The sequence below is a fragment of the Gambusia affinis genome, linkage group LG03, assembly GCF_019740435.1.
Source record: "Gambusia affinis linkage group LG03, SWU_Gaff_1.0, whole genome shotgun sequence".
Classification (NCBI taxonomy): Eukaryota; Metazoa; Chordata; class Actinopteri; order Cyprinodontiformes; family Poeciliidae; genus Gambusia; species Gambusia affinis.
In genome coordinates, this window is record NC_057870.1 from 30495927 (window position 1) to 30513139 (window position 17213).

At 37.5% G+C, this 17213-nt stretch overlaps 1 protein-coding gene across 5 annotated transcripts in view; it reads left to right on the top strand.

Annotated features, from left to right (window-relative positions):
* The window catches only part of LOC122828487 (metal transporter CNNM4), a 37900-nt gene extending 23255 nt beyond the window's left edge, over window positions 1-14645 (top strand). The window contains exons 5-9 of one of the 5 annotated variants that reach the window (XM_044112093.1): window positions 5399-5495; window positions 6438-6500; window positions 9479-9535; window positions 12440-12621; window positions 13177-14254. In XM_044112093.1, coding sequence (XP_043968028.1) covers window positions 5399-5495; window positions 6438-6500; window positions 9479-9535; window positions 12440-12621; window positions 13177-13428 — 651 coding nt within the window. In that variant the 3' untranslated portion in view covers window positions 13429-14254. Of the gene's footprint in view, window positions 1-5398; window positions 5496-6437; window positions 6501-9478; window positions 9536-12439; window positions 12622-13176 lie in introns of all 5 variants that reach the window. The other 4 variants (XM_044112094.1, XM_044112095.1, XM_044112097.1 and 1 more) reach the window with 4 other exon arrangements.
* Window positions 14646-17213: the final 2568 nt, after the last annotated feature.

Consider the following 17213-nt stretch of genomic DNA (forward strand, 5'->3'; position numbering starts at 1 on the left):
CTCCATAAAGACGCTCTGAGGTTCTCACAAAGCAGCTGCTCTGTTCAGAGTCACATTTCTGCTGCATTCAAGGAATTTTCTCCTCTTCCACGGGAAAATCCCTGGATTACAAGCAGGCTCCTTTTTCCACTCCAAACACGACAAACCTCTATCTATTGTTACATCTGTCAACGTTTTGCTTCACATGTTTTCTTTGAGTATTCCTAAAAAAGGCAAATGTGGACGAGTGTTTTTAAATAAAGTGCATCTGCTAGTTCTTCCTGTTGTGAACCAGAGACGGAAAATTGATTCCTTGGAGGATAAGAAATATTCCTTGACTAAAAAGGAGATATTTCCACTCTGTGATTCAGTTTGCTGAGTCATGGCGTTACGTCCCGATGTTAGAGTGAATCCTGGATTTTTAAAACTGGTTTGTTACAAACCATTAAACTCTGAGGTTTCGTCACATGTTAAGGCAGATTTAACGCCGGCTGAGTGTTTCATCGTGATTCAAGGAAGAAACCTCTCACTGGCTTTGTTATGTTAACAGCCTGCAGCAGAGAGTCCTCCGGCCACTGCAGGGGTTCATCTCTGAGCTTCACACACACACACACACACACGCGCACACACGCACACACGCACACACACACACACACACACACACACACACACACACACAGCGTCTTCAGACAGCTTGGTTCCACATTACCTCATCCTGCTCTGTGCTGTTTTTATCTGCATTAGTTCACACACTGAATAACTGCCCCCGCAGGACGGCTGCTTTTCAGTGCTGTCGTTGGTTATTGTAAAGATGAAAACCTTCTCATCCAGAGTACTCAGCTCCTCCAGTTTCACCTCAATCCAGCCAAAACAAGTTGGAAGTGTTGGTACCTGGATAAACAACTAAATAAACCTTCATCCTCCGACCACTTCCTGTCGTCTTCTTTGTCGTTTCCGTCAGTAGTAAGATCTGACTGTTGATCACGTGACTCATGATGCAAAAAAAGTTTTTCCATTGCAGTTTTGTGAAATACATCTATTTCAGTATGGCTGAAAAAAAAAACACCTCAAGTTTCTTAATTTCACATTTTGTTGTTTCCACTAAACATTTTGAATGCAATGTTTCAAAAGATTCAGTTATTATTTAACTTCATTTCTAAACATGATGGTTATTCCTGGTTTCTTGAGCTCTCAGTTGTAGATTTCAGGATTCAGATGTTAAAATGAACCACAGAATCGCTGAGTAATCTGTAGACAGATAAAGTTGTAATCTAATGGAATTAGGCTTATTTTAATCTCTGTTTGAGGACTTTCTGAACCTCCTCACCTCTTTTCTTTTACTCCATATTGAGCTTCCCTCCTGCTGCTCACACGTTATTAAACTTTCCCAAACTCTACTTTCTCACAGTCAATTCTTTTTTTAAAACCTTTCTTGCCGTCACAGATTTTCTCTCTTTTCTGTTAATCATGATCGATCACCCGGGGCCACAAAGAGGCCAGTGGTGTAAACCTGCAAGGACACCAGCTATTCTGTTTGCTCCTGTGGTGGATAAGGACCTGAGCAGGAACAAACAGTTCTCCATCGGGTCGTTTATGACTCGTAATGCTGCATGTTGAACTTTAGGTCCTGCAGGTTCAGGGCTCTTAAACGGCTCCTTTGGACCTGAAGCTGCATTACTGCACAGGAGAGATGGGAATATTATTTCTTACAGTTTAGTTCATAATATATGTGCATAAATTATAACCAATTTAAAGTTTTCTGTCTGTAAGTTTTAGACATTTGGTTCAGAATCTTCTGACACTTTTCCCAGGTTGGAAATAAAAATCTAAAACCTGACAATATAAAGTTATTAATGGTAAATTAAAAATGAAAACATTGGTTGTCAGGTCTTAAAAAGCTTTTTGTTATAATAGCTTAAACTTAAAGCTATTTAAGTTATAATGGCTCGGCCTCAGTGACCCTCTAGCAGTAACAGCAATAATTGGTGCATAAAGACACGTTATCGTCATGTTGAGGTGCTGTGAATGAAAGGCTGGCCTGGGAGTGTCTGCTCACTTGACTGGTCCTCAGATTTGCCACACCTGTTGTTAGTCATTTGTTTTGCATGAGGCTTGGAGAGTGTAGAGTTCAAAAGGTCATGATGAAGTGGAAGTAAAGAGCGTTTGTTGGTAGAAATGAACCTGCACTGGGTTGGTGTTAGTTCTTGTGCTGGATTTGTTGCTGCCTGTTGGCCTGGACTTTTTAGAAAAGGGGTTTTTAATCTCGGTGGGTTTTTATTCTGGTAAAATAAAGATTCAATATTTACAAAGCTGCTGTTTTAGCTCTAAAATCATCTTGTTGAAGTGAGATGAAAGCAGCTCAAGGTTGTTGTTTTTTTTATTGTATTTTTTATTTACTCTCCATTTTATTCCTCAGATTGAGTCATTTTGACCAAGTTTTCATCATAAGATCATTTATCAGCTTTTATTTTGCAGATGGACAAATAATTCAACATGTTTTGTGCTGGTTCTGGTGGTTTTGTCTGTTTTGTTCTGAACTCGAGTAAATTTGGAAAACGATGTCCCACATTAATAACCAAACAGTCAGAGGTCTGTCATCACATCAGATTATCAAAACATAACACAAACAAGTCCTGAATAAGATTTGATCATCTTATTGATTTATTAAATTTATACAAATCCTGACACAAATAATGCAAATGGAAATTATTGAGCTTGTTTTAATTTATGATGTGATTTTGATGTGAAGGTTGTCAGGTGATTCCTGCAACATAAAGGCAGGAATTATTGACCTTTTGCTTTAAAATATAATGTAAATATATTGAACATTTGGCCACTGAGTGCTGAAGAGTCACTCCTGATGTGTGTGAATAATTAATAAAGGTTAGACTATTTTAAAAAGTGCCTGCAGGCTTTCTGTGTTCAAACCTCACAGACTGATGAGACTTTATTCTGGATTAAAACACCTGCAGACGGGATTACCCCTGGAGGAACTGGTTTTACTGGAGCGCCTCTGTTTCTGCTCCCAGTAACCAGCGGAGAGCGAGTCGTTTTGTGGCTGGTCAGTCCTCCTGTACACGTGCTGCAGTGAAAACACGACCTGAGCTCTCACCGTTAGCCGCACGTCGAACATTAAGTGGTGTTTCAGTTGCTCTGATGAGCTGGAAGCAGCAGAGAAATGTGGATGTTTTTATTTTCTGTGCTTCTGGTTGATTTAATAATAAATCATTACAGCCAGTGAACATCTGCTCATGTTTTCCTCCTGATGACTCAGTGGCTGTCAGATGACAAATCTCTGCAGGAGGTGTAACTGCAATCAGTTTAGACATATAACAGATTATTCACATTTTTTTGCACTTTAAGTTTCAGTTGATGAGGATTGAAAGCATTTAGATTAGGAGCCAACAGTGTAGTCTGTCTGGTTTTAGGTTAGCTTAGAAAAACCCTTTGCATGTCACATTTGTGACATTTTTACCAGGACAAACATGATCTGACGACGTAAATAAAAGCCACCAAAGCATCCGAAGAATGTCAGAGTTCAGCTCTGTTCAGGAGGTCAGAGTGGAAACAAAAGTCTTTCTCTGCACCAGATTACCAGGATGGCAGTTTGTCGGTTTGAGCTTCAAATGACTAAAATGTTTCTGGTTTATAAATGCATTAGTGCTGAATCAATCAATCAAATTTTATTTGTACAGCACATTTCAGCAGCAAGGCATTTCAAAGTGCTTTACATCAAATCAAACACAAAAACACAATGCAACATAGAATCAACAATCAAAACAGAACATTAAGTCAGATTCCGTCAATAAATAATAAGTATTTACTGAACCATTTATTTGGATTAATTGTGATTAATGATTGATTTATTGGTCACCATTTGTCCAATTATTAATCTGTTAATCCAATAAATAATCACCAGATCAGCCCTTTGCTGATCTGACGTCCAGCAGAAAGCAACTGGATTTTACTTGATGATGGTAGAAATACTTTTCAGCTGCAGATTCCTCCTTCGCCACAAGTGATCAAGCATTCATCAAAGGAATGATGTTATTAAAATGTTTATTTTCTGCAAAAAATAAATTGAGTTATGGGTTTATTTGCATATTTTAATATATTTCTGATATTGTCTAAAAAAGGCTAAAGTGGTTAAATGAGAAATCTGCAGAATGTGCAAACATTTTATTAGATTAATTGATTAACCAGAATAATTACTAATATAATGTTAGTTGCAGTTTTAAAATGCAGATATGTAGGAATGTCAAAGTTCATAATTCCCCACAATAAGAGCAACTCCAGAACATGTTTCCATTTTTCTCATTTGTAGTTTAGAAAGAACCGATCTGATAGTTGGAGGAGCAGGACCTGTAGCTCTAGCTTTAGCTGTAGCTGTAGCTTTAGCTTTAGCCTTAGCTGTAGCTTTAGCCTTAGCTGTAGCTTTAGCTGTAGCTTTAGCCTTAGCTCTAGCTTTAGCTGTAGCTGTAGCTTTAGCTGTAGCTTTAGCTTTAGCCTTAGCTGTAGCTTTAGCTGTAGCCTTAGCTTGCTGTTAGCTGGACTCTGCAGTGTTTACAGCATGAACAGCTTCCCTCCTGTTACTTTGTAACAGAAACTTCCTAAACTTTGTTAACTTCCTAAAGTAGCTGAAGGTTATTTTCAGCCTTTTATGTTTTAAGTTGACAGAAAAATTTACACTCAAGCAAAAATGTTTTTATGTATTGTGGCTACTTTATGATCACTTTGATGAATTATTAACTTTTTTCTCCAGTGTGTGGAGTCTTTATATCTGCCTTTAAATTGCTGTAGCATAGTGGGGTTTTCTCACTTACAGCCGTCTGAAGCTTTATAGAGTTTAAATATTAGCAGATGAACTGTGATTAGTTCAAAACTTTAGTCAATACAGTCCAAAGAATTAGGATTATAATCTAAATATCAAGAGAAATAATGTGTAGAAAGATGATGTTTGAATAAATTAGTGTTTTTGTTCCGATTTTTTTATTTTCCCACCTGTCCTGCTTTCATAGGGGATGAAAGGAAAGAGGGGACGGTTGGATGGATTAACTGTGCTGCGTTGTTGCTGCAGTCACACATTCCAGCTGGTTCAACTGGGCCAACGCTCTGTACCAGTACATCAGCTTCCTTAACGCCCAGTCTGTCCTCTGTCACCCACTAAGTTCATTATTTTCTCATATTTTTACCCAACATCCCTCTGAACGGTTTCCTCTGCTTCTCTCCGGAGTGATAAACGTTGGGATTTACTTGGAAATGTGGCGCCATCTAGAGGTCAGACGGTGTATTTTCATCAAAACTCACCCGCTTGCAAAAAAAAATACAATTTCCCTCATATTTTCCTGTTTTGAGAGGAATTGTTTGCTGTTTTTGGTGTTTCTGTTTTGAAAACAGCATGTTTGTGTTAAATCCACAGGGCCGAGTGGAGGTGGAGGCCGGAAACGAGAACATGAAGTTTGAAGCCGGAGCTTTTTCGTATTATGGCGTCATGGCGCTCAGTGCTTCCACTCTGGGTGAGTCCACAAACCTCCTGTTCTTTAACCTGACAACCGCTTACTGAGCCGCTTCACTACATCTGAGAGAGTTATTTAAAAAATGTCTCTCTACTGCCACCCTGTGGCAACATGAAAGAGATGTTCAATTCTTGAAATTTCTTCAACTCTCTTTTATTTGGTTCAGCAGAACCAAATAAAAAAGATGCTAAGAAGAGTTTTAAAAGCAAAACCTAGAACATAAATATAAAGGCATTAATGTTCTGATTTCCTCACTTCCATATTTTTCCTATAATGTGTAGTTATTCTCTGTTTCAGGAGCTTTACAAGGAAAAACAGCCAAAAATGAATAATTATTTTTGTTTTTATTTTGTAATCTTTCTCTCCTCTTCAGCATCTCCATCAGGAGCGTCCAAACGTTTTCTCATGTTGGGTCAAAAGTTCTTCCATGCCAAGAAAAATTAAAAGTAAAATAAAATCAAGCAAATAATTTAGCTTAGTTTGTTTTTGGGGTGTTTTCATTGTAAATCCAAACATTTCAAATGATTTTGCACATTTGCTTTATTTAAAGAAAGGCATCTAGTTTTCAATTTCTTTTGGGCTCAATTGAACAAATGTTTTAAAAACCAGATTTGGGTCACTATCCTTCAAAAATGTTTTCTAATTTAACCCAGTTTAATGAATTTAATAAAAGCTGATTGGGATGCAGCAAAGTCAGATTTGATTTATTCTTGAACTGCAGCTGTGGGCCACAAATGGCCCCCGCGCCGCCCTTTGGACACCCCTGATCTACACCCAAGCCTTTATTCCAGCTCTGCAGCAGCAGCATCATGCTGCGGGCTCTCTGGGTTCTGTGGGATCAGCAGAACGTCTCCAGGGTTCTGCATGTCCCCTGTGCTCTGTGCAGACCTGTCTCCCTGACCTTTGACCTTCCCTTTCACCCCCTCTCTGCTATGCTCTCAGTGGCCGCGCCGCGCCCTCGCCTCCTCTCCTTTAAGAGGTTTTCTCTGTTCTCTCGGTTGCCAGGTAAAAGCCGGCATGTCTGGGTGGCCTAACACCGAGCTCAGGTTGGGTGGGGGGTCAAAGGGCACAACGTCGGTAGAAAGACCTGATTATTGTCTTTTCTTTAGGTTTTAATCCATAGAGTCTGTAGAAAAAGCTGACTATTGTCACTTCTTTTAGGTTTTAACCCACAGTTCCTGCTCTGTCACTCATGCGACCGACTGTAGGTTTGATCTTTAAGGATTGCATAAAAGCTGCATTTTGGCAAACAATTATTTGTCCTGGAACAGTAATTATACTTTCTAACAACTCTCCTTTATTAAAGGTTTTATGGTTTTAGGATTCAAAATAAAATAAAACAATATATTTTACAAAATTTAATTCTGAAGCTGTGTTGGGAAAACGAACGTCTCTCTTCAGTAGATCAGTGTCAATGTTTGGAGATTTCTCTCAAAAACACAAAATCTAGGATGAAAATCTACGCTAAGAAGAGTTTTATCTCATTAATGCAACAAGAAAGAGAAGTAAACTAAACCCAGAAATCTAAACTAACATCAGTTAAATTATTATTTTATAATAAGGCTGTTAAACCCATCAAATCAGCTTCAGGATTCAGTTGCACTGCAAAAACACAAAATCTTATTTCTAGTTTTTAGTGCAGATATCTTGGTACACTTGAAGTAAGACTTAACTAACTTACAAGTGGCTTTTCAGGAAAATAAAGGAGTTTAAGTTAATAATTTCTTAATATTGATGGGAAAAATATTAGTACGTAGTTCCTCTGGCAGAATATTAAACTTAAAACAAAACAGTTTTCCGTTGTTATAAGTGAAATAACCTGTCAGTGGAACAAGAGCTTTTTCACCAATATTAAGAAATGAATAACTTAATAATACCGCCACTTTTAAGGCGGTACACCTGAAATGAGACAAAACCAAGATATTTGCAGGAGAAATTAGACAGAAATCACTTTGTAGGATTTAGTGTTTTACAGTGTAGTAGGTGGTTGTGTTGACCTTTTTTTAAGCAAAAATTAACGGCTAGTTGCTCAATAGAAGCAACTTTGTGTCCATCATATTTTTTGCTTGTAGATGTTGGTTGTGCATCGGATTTATGGGCGTACCAGAAACGTGCCAATACAAAGGTTCCCACTGTTAAAAACAAACCAAAAAATTTAATTGTACTAAAAGTTTTGGCAGGTTAAAATCTGTGTAATTAATTAATAAAAATTGTCACGGTGAAGTGCCGACAATTGTCTGAACTCAATGCCACAGTGGAAAAACATCAGCAGTGATCGATTATTGCTGCCCATCAATATGAACTCCGTCATTCTGCAGTGAGAAAGATGATTTAACATTAATAAAACAATCATCTTTCCTGGAGCCGACGTCCCAAACATTTACCAAAACACAAACCCAACAGCACCATCTCACTTAAAAACCAGCTGCAGTGAGTCTGACAATAATTCAGCCTCTGATGTGAAATCTGTTTGAAACTGAAATATTCAGCAGATTACCGCCTCACATGAAGAGTTCCTCTGTTTTCAGGACTGTTGGCCAAATTGTTTGCCAAAATATCAGCTTTCTTTTAGAGGGACGACATGATGACTGATTTCCCTCCAGGAATAAAACCGTTGAGCCGCTTCTAGATGGATCTTCTTCTAGTTGACTGATTATTTCTCTATGAATGAAGCATCATCATGTTTGTTTTGTTTATTCATTTAATGATAGTTTAGATACTTTCACTGCTGCTGTAGGATTTAGTTTTTGTCTCTGAAGATCCACCCAGTTCCAAATGTATTCCCACATAAATGTTGTAGTTATGAAAGAAGACGGTTTGTTGAAAGGTTTTTATTTGGAATTGGGTCAATTCTGCGATCGCTGCATTTTAGAAACACTAACTCAAACAGAAACTGGTTTCCTGATGTTATTGACTGTAATTCTTAGAGATCCAGTCAGAGACTTTTCAGCAACTTTTAACACCAGATGGGCTGAAAACGAGAGCAAAAATGACAAAATAATGTTTTTCTTTACTTCTAATCCATGATTCTGTTTGCTAAATGTCACTGTTCAACATTATACCAAAGTTAAATAAAATATACATTTTTAAAAGTGTTTATAAAAATAGTTAATTTGTCAAAAATAATTAGGAAAATATGCAGTTTTTTCCACCGATAAATCGAAGGTTTTGTTTAATTTAATGTTTCCTGAGATGAAATACATTAAATTGGTTTTTCAGAACTTAGAGAAGTCTTAACCTATATTGTAGTTCTTTTTTTATTATTTATCTTTCATTTTTACAAAATAAATTTGAAAAAGTAAAAAAAAAAAAAAGCTAAATCAACCAATGCAGTTAGACTTTTGAAACAAATCTGAATTTGTACCTTTAATAACTTTCATAATAATCAATAACAGCAATTATTATTAATAATGTAACATTTTTTGACTCTAAGCAGTAGGTTTTTTTATTTATATTTTATTTGGTGTTTAAAGATCAAATTAAAATGCAATAATTTTTCTTCTGCTAATTAAAATAAATATTTTAAAATCACAAGTGGCCTTTTAAATTTGAATTGCTGGTTAAATTGATTTTGAAAGAAATTTACATTTTTATTATACTTGTTTTGATAAAAAAAAAATTCAAGATAAGTTGTTAGTATTTTTAAGCATTTTCAAAAAAATTAGGAAGAAAACCTTCCAGCCTTCCATTATTAAAATAAAAATCCATGATGATTTTTGTCACTTTCACTCTCTAAAAGGGAGGCTAATTTAAAACTGCTAAAGAGAATGTTTATGATTTTTCTGTCATTAATTTGAGTTATAAAGCAGTTTTCTTATTTAACCAGAAAGAAAAATCTCCTGCTGGATTACCAAAATCTCCTCCCAATAAGCTGAGTTGGCTAATCCAGTCTAATCTAACCACTAACTGTGAAACTAGCTGTGGAAAACCGGGATGAACGTCCCGGTTCATTCCTGGGAAACTAACGCGGTTGACGTGTCCAGGTAAAACAGTTTCCTATGACTCACTGAGGCCCCCTGCTGGACGACTCACGTCAACTGGTAATCATAATAATAATGCACTGGGTGGACATGTGTGTGTTGTGTGTGAAGTGTGTGTAGTGTGTGTGTGTGTGTGGGGGGGGTAAGACGCATTTAGGAGAATGGGTTTCAAGCGTCATTCACTGTCGGATAGAAACTGATTTCTGATTATTATAAAAGCAAACTGAACATTTTCTGTGTGACATTTTGTACTTGAATCAATTCATAAATTAAACTGTTTGTTACCCAATATTCCAATAAAATGCTGTTAGCGATTCATTTGAGTCACTTTCTATAGAAACATACTGACTGCCTGAAAGATATTGGTTATGATTTATCTTAGTTTTGATTTATTTGAACTAATCTGTTTAGACTCTAATATTTGATTGAATGAATAAGTTGTTTTAATTTAGTCATCTCAGTTTACAAATCTACATGCATGTTGCCACTTCTGGTAAAGATGTATAAAAAGCAATAAAATAAGATTATGTTTTGTTGCAGCGGCTGGAAAAAATGGAAAACTTTGTTTAATTTAGGTGCTTCAAAATGTTTCATGCTAATCAGTGATAATCTTATAATCCATTTAAAATAAGTCAAACTATAGAAAATGTTCCAAAGTAATCAGCATTTCTTTGAATTTTTAATGACTTGAAATGCTCAGTCAAGTTGTCTCCAAAGCTCACAATATGGCTGAAATACTGCAGCTAACAGTAGCACTGTGAGTGGCAAACTGGATTTAAACAGGAGTTTTGGCTAGCAGCAACTACCTGTTGACTGTCCTGAACGGTCATTTAAAATGTCTGCACTTACAAGTTACGATATCTTCAAAAGGACAGTTTTATTTATCTGAATTAAGAATTGAACGTAAATCTCCCTGGTGATGCTGCTGGGCTGACAGGCACTGGCTGTTCTGGACAAAATGGTCAGAAAATGCCACAACACAAAAGATATCTGAACTAGAAAAGTCCTCCAGATTAAAACATTTTCAAGAAATCTCCATCATTCATCTTACAATAAATTTTAACTCGTCAAAAGACACTTCCAGAAATTGTCTTGTTAGATTTGAATTAAGAGAAGTTGAGTTTAAGTTAGTTTTATCTGTGAGATGTAAGAGATTGTTTTAAGTAAATCATTTCTCTCTTGAAGGCATATGTAAAACTAGCTTAGCGTGTCTAGAGTTAGCTTAGCGTGTGTAAAACTAGCTTAGCGTGTCTAGAGTTAGCTTAGCGTGTGTAAAACTAGCTTAGCGTGTCTAGAGTTAGCTTAGCATGTGTAAAACTAGCTTAGCGTGTCTAGAGTTAGGTTAGCGTGTGTAAAACCTGCTTAGCGTGTCTAGAGTTAGCTTAGCGTGTGTAAAACTAGCTTAGCGTGTCTAGAGTTAGCTTAGCGTGTGTAAAACTAGCTTAGCGTGTCTAGAGTTAGCTTAGCGTGTGTAAAACTAGCTCAGCATGTGTAAAACCAGTTTAGCGTGTGTAAAACTAGCTTAGCATGTCTAGAGTTAGCTTAGCGTGTGTAAAACTAGCTTAGCGTGTCTAGAGTTAGGTTAGCGTGTGTAAAACCTGCTTAGCGTGTCTAGAGTTAGCTTAGCGTGTGTAAAACTAGCTTAGCGTGTCTAGAGTTAGCTTAGCGTGTGTAAAACTAGCTTAGCGTGTCTAGAGTTAGCTTAGCGTGTGTAAAACTAGCTTAGCCTGTGTAGAACTAGTTTAGCGTGTGTAAAACTAGCTTAGCGTGTCTAGAGTTAGGTTAGCGTGTGTAAAACCTGCTTAGCGTGTCTAGAGTTAGCTTAGCGTGTGTAAAACCTGCTTAGCGTGTCTAGAGTTAGCTTAGCGTGTGTAAAACTAGCTTAGCGTGTCTAGAGTTAGCTTAGCGTGTGTAAAACTTGTTCAAACTGAAACTGTGAAATCCAGCCGGTAAAAGTCCAGTGTTTTTGGGATTTCTTCACACCAGATTTTTCTGCCTACCTTTTTTTCTAATTAATGACTAAACTGCAATATAAAATGAATGTTTTAAGGTTTTTTTTATCCATCTTTACCTGGAGCAGAGTGGGGATTATGTCCCATTTTAAGGGTTAAAGGTTTATTTAATCATTAATGTGTTATGGAATATTAATCAAATTTCTGCTGCCTGATGCATTTATTTCACATTTTTATTAGGTTTGAAGTTTGGAAACTAAAACTCTGTGTAACTTGTCTTTGTTTCATCGCAGATAAATCCTAACATGATGAATTAAAAACAGCTTTAATCTGCTTTGCTTTGAAGAAATTGTAACGTGTGGCTGATGTGAGATCCTGACTTTAGAGTCACTTTAGATGGAAAGTTTTCTGTGTCACTGACTGGCCGCATAAAGTTTGAGTAAATAAACGTTTGTTTCCACTGCACCCCTCATCCTGATGCGTTTATGGTTGGTTTGATGCTTTCTGTTGCCGTTTCCTGCATTCTTCACAGCTTGTTTCCTCATCAGTCCTAACCTTCATCGCATCTTTGAACCACACTGCAAAAACTCAAAATCTCATTTTGGTCCAGTTTCTAATAAACATATCTTAGTACACTGTGGAAATAAGACAAAACTAACTGACAAGCAACTTTTCAGCAAATAATGGGAGCTTGTTTTAAAAAGTTTTCGTTCTATCGCCCGATTATTTCACTTCTAACATGGGAAAAATGTCTTGTAATAAGTGAAATAACTGGATCTTTTTCATCAAGGTTAAGGAATTATTCACTCAAAACAAACTCCTGCATGTTGCCAAAAAGTTAATTTTGTGTTATTTGCACTAAAGATACTTGGTAAGATTTAGTGTTTTTGCAGTGCAGTAGTTATGAACCCAGTCAGCACCGGTTTTAAAGTGTCTGCAGGCCAAATAAAACGTTTCTGTGTTGGAATGTTGATCCGGAGCTGATTTAACTGAGTTTCTGTTGTGTTGTCAGTAGAGTTTCGCTCGCCGTCCCACCTCAGCGGGTTGAACCGGACGACGTCTCTGAGCGGAACGGACCGGACCGACTCCCTGGCCGTCAGCGGGAGCAACAGCCAGCTCAACGGCAGCACTGCTTTGCAGCACTACACCCCCGACTTCAACGTCCGGGCGCTGACCGACCTGCAGTTCGTCAAGGTGGGTCCAGAACGGCCAGCAAATCACCCAGAACCAAACATGGAGAAGCAGCAATCAGCTTCTATTCACCACTAATCTGAAACAAACTTCCAGAAAACTGCAAAACAGCCGAAACACTGAGGGCTAAAAACCCACCTGGTTAGAGTTGCTTTAGATTAATAATAAATGGTTAAAAAACATTTATTTTGGCTTTTTAACCATAAAAACGCAATAAATGAAACATTAATGATGGCACGACAAACTATGAAATGTTTTCTGGGTTTCATAACTGTTGACTGATAGTAATGTGTTTTTATGACTTTGTTGCTGAAATGTGCTATACTAATAAACCTGATTGGTTGATTGATTGATTGATTGATTGATTGATTGATTGATTGATTGATTGATTGATTGATTGATTGATTGATTGATTGATTGATTGGAGAAAAAGTGGATCGGTGCATCCCCAGTTTTTATTAAATTTATTGACAAAGTTAAACTTTAAAGCGGATGAAAAATATCCTTTCGGCTCATTTACAAAAACATCATTAAGATATTTTTCTAAATCTCCCTCAGATCACACGCTCGCAGTACCAGAACGGCCTGATTGCGTCTCGTCTGGACAGCACGCCTCAGTCCCCAGAGAGCTCTCACTACTCCGCTGAGGAGACCACGCCCCCGGCAGCCATCACCATCACGGACCTGGGAGCAGACTCCGCCCTCATGGAGAACGGCACCGACGAGAAGACGCTGCTGCTGCTGCTGAACGACCAGACGCCGCCGCCGCCGCCGACGGCGAACCACAACCACCTGGACAACAACGTCTGACCCCGAGCTTCCCCTCCCCTCCAGGGGGGGGCGCTGTCAGCACCAAACACACCTTAAAGTCCCAACGAGATAAGCCATGCGTGCATATGATGTAAATATGTGGGAATTCAAAATACCAAACAAACACTGATGAGCCAAAACATTACAACCACTTAAAACTGCTGACCTGGATTGTTTTAGTTCTTTCAGATTGAAAATAGAAAAGGTTTATATCCATAATTCAGCAAGAAAGAGAAGAAAGACACACCCAGAAACCTAAAATCATACCTGTTAGATTTTATATTTAATGCTGTAAATCAGCATCAGGTTTTATTTTCCCTCAAAAACTCAAAAAACTTACTTATCTTATGTAGATTTGAATATAAAGGAGTCGATTATTAGTCAATAACTCCTTAATATTCATGAAAAATAGTAGTTCTACAGGCAGATTGTTTTGACTTAAAACAAGACGTTTCCCCCATAAATAAAATAATCTGCTGAGTGCTGCTTTTTAAAATCAGGATTAAGAGATTATTCACTAAAAATAAGATCCTGTTTCTTGCTGAAAAGTTACTTGTAAGTTATTTTTGTCTCTTTTCATGTGAACTTAGATAAAATATCTGGATCTCTTGAGTTATTTTATGCTGAACTAATAAAAGTAAAATTGTGTGATTTCATATCTAAAGCTGTAATATCCATCAAATCAGCATCAGGATTTATTTGCACTACAAAAACAAACTTATACCAAGTATTTTTTTTGTCTATTTTCTAGTGAAAATATGTTGAAATAAAATAAATTAACTTGCAAGTAACTTTTCAGCACAATACAGGAGCTTGTTTTAACTTCATAATTCCTTAATATTTATCTTTAAAAAGTGCTTGTTCCATTGGCAGATTATTTCACTTCCAGTAAAACATTTTCCCCAAAGTTTAAGTGAAATATTCTACCAGTGGAACTTGTGAATTTTTATCAATATTAAGTATTTTGAAACAAAAAGCACGCTCCTATTTCTTGCTGAAGAGTTATTTGTAAGTTAATTTATTGTATTTCAAGAATGCTAAAATATTTCCACTAAAAAATGCTTGATAATATGCAGTTTATTTTTCAGTGTGGATGCAGCTGAAGTCTGTAATTTCCTCAAAAAGTCATTTTTCTATGAAGCACCTTGAATAAAACCTAAATTTCCCTGTTTATTGCGGTTTTAGCCGATCGGTTTGGAATAAATTTGTTTTGTGGATTTCTGCTGTAAAGTTTTGGCTCATCGTGAAGAAAACCCACCAAAAGTTTATTTTACCACGACCATGCAAGCAGGCTGACCACCCAGCTGACCACCCAGCTGACCACCCAGCTGACCACCCAGCTGACCACCCAGCTGACCGTCTGTGGAAACCAGGAAGTTAACCTTTTCATCCCGTCATGGCCGCCGGCACCTTCATGGCCGCCGTCATGGCCGCCCCGGTTTCCGTGTTGCTTCCAGTTCAGAGACTCAGGGAGACTCCGCCCTCCTGCCTCCACCAATCCCGTATCGGAGAGCCGTGAACCAATGGCGTCGCAGCATTTGTAGCAGTCTGGTCCTCCTCCTCCAATCAGCAACCAGAAGTCAGAGAGGATCCGTCGGAGTTCAGACAAAGTAATATATGTTCCATAAAGATTTCTAATTGCATATTTATTGATGAACTTTTTGCTTCCTCTGCAACGCCGGAGGAGCTGCGATGGCGGTTTCATCTTCGTTTAGTTTTTTTGTTTCCGGTGACTAACCAAGAGCCTTTATATCCTGAAGCCGTGAAGAAATTCACACTGATTGACAGCCAGTCTGTATTTTGATTAAGACAATCAACATAAATGAAATGAATGTTTTATGAAATGTGTAGGGTACGTTAACCGTGGCTGCTCTTGTCTCTGAGAAATCTGTAATTTTGTTTTAAAGCTGAATTCAGGCCAAATCCACAGAAATCAGGTGGCGGTTTTCACAGAGAGGAGTCGGCCTGAGAGCTCAGAGACTCATCGAACCCTCTCCTTCCTTTGGAAGGAGGCGGGACTTTTCTTTTCACCTTTGTGTACGTGTGTGTGTGTGTGTGTGTGAGTGAGTGAGAAGACGTGTGTGTGTGTGACCAAAAACGGGGATCGCTCGGTGGGATCAGAAACCAAAAGAGGGATGCTGCATCACCTCCTAGGAAAGTACTTTAAAGAAATCAGAGACTTTATTTATTTACTTTAATACTTGTACATATTTTTGTTGTTGAGGCGCAAAAAATGTAATTTTTTTTGCAATTATTTGCATTTATTGTTTGGTAATTTTTGTTTTTAAATTGGGGGCTGTGGGATGACTTTATGGAACCATGACATTGAAACACTCAGCTGCATTGTGTCACTTTCTTGTTCAACTGTTCTGTACATTTATTATCATCAGTGCTTTATTTCTTTTTCAATTTGAGCTGCGTACACTCCAGTTATATTTTACTGTAACTTCCAAAGAGATTTTGAGAGGAGAATCGATCATAAAACTGATATAATTACCTTTCTTGTGATGGATTTTTTTCTGTGATGTCTTATAAAACCAAAAAGTTTTCTTAAACGTTCTTTATGTTGAGGAACATAAAGACAGTTTCACATTTTCTGCTGTTAAAGACGTTTTTTCCTTTTTTCCCTGATCTTTGTTCCTTTTTGCTCCGTTTTGTTTTCTCACTGTCAAGTGAAAATTTTCCTCTTAATCCTCATAAACTAAAGTCAAACAAAACTTTCCTCTTTCTGCCCCAAAAGAGGAACTGAAGATCACTTTTCCTTGCACTTTCAGTTCGTATCTGAAACCAAGGTATAAGAAAATGATGGAGTCATTTCTCTTTTTTGAGTTCAGTGGGAAATGTTTTGTGTTTTTAAAACTTCCTGTGTCTAATTTTGTTTACATTTGAATTTTTGTGTCACAATGGAGGAACAGAAAAAATTCCTTTCTGTACTTTGTAACTGAGAAGACGTCAGGCTCCACTGCTGCACATGAAAACACACAACACAGTGCTGAGGAGCCGGCTGGAGTTTACGTGAAGAAATCATTTGAGTCCCTTTTATCTCACCGGTTTCATTCTGAAACTGATTTCTGTGAAAGTTCAAAGTGATTTTCATTGACATAATCTGGACCTGAGCTTCCTGCTGAAGGGCATTTTTGTAACTTTTCGTTTTTAACTGTGTTCAGATCAGACAGTTCAGTAAATGTTTATGTCCAAAGTTGAAGAAATATGTAAAAAAAAAAAAAAGGAAAAATGCAGATTGTGTTTAGATCAATACATATCACACTTTCTACCCAAGACAAAAGAAGCGTTAAAGTCTCCAGTTTGAATCTTTACACATAAACTGAAGAGTTGTTAGTTTATTGAAGATGAGAAAACCAGGCAAAATGAGAGCATTTTGGAGACCTAACCAACTGACACCCTGCCTAGGAATTTAAAAGCTTTCTCATCTGAAATACTAAAATGTAATTTCTTATCCGGTTTTCGCTATCTTTGCAGCCCTGATGTGTTTGTCAGTTTTATCTTTTCCACAATCTGCAGTCACCAGAATTTCCCACTTTATGTTCTGTAAACAAATGCAATGGTGAATGGAAGCAGCTAAAAGTCACACTCTTCTAGACGTAGTCATTAGTCATTATTGTAGAATTGAAACTAATGTTGTGGTGTTTACCTTAGCTTGAAAACCCAGCAAACCTTCCCCACATAGAGAGAGGAAAGGTGCCATTTTGATCCCTTTTAACAAAAACTAAATCAAGGCACTGAAATTAGCTCCTGTCGTGCAGATTCTCCAGTCTGGCCTGTGT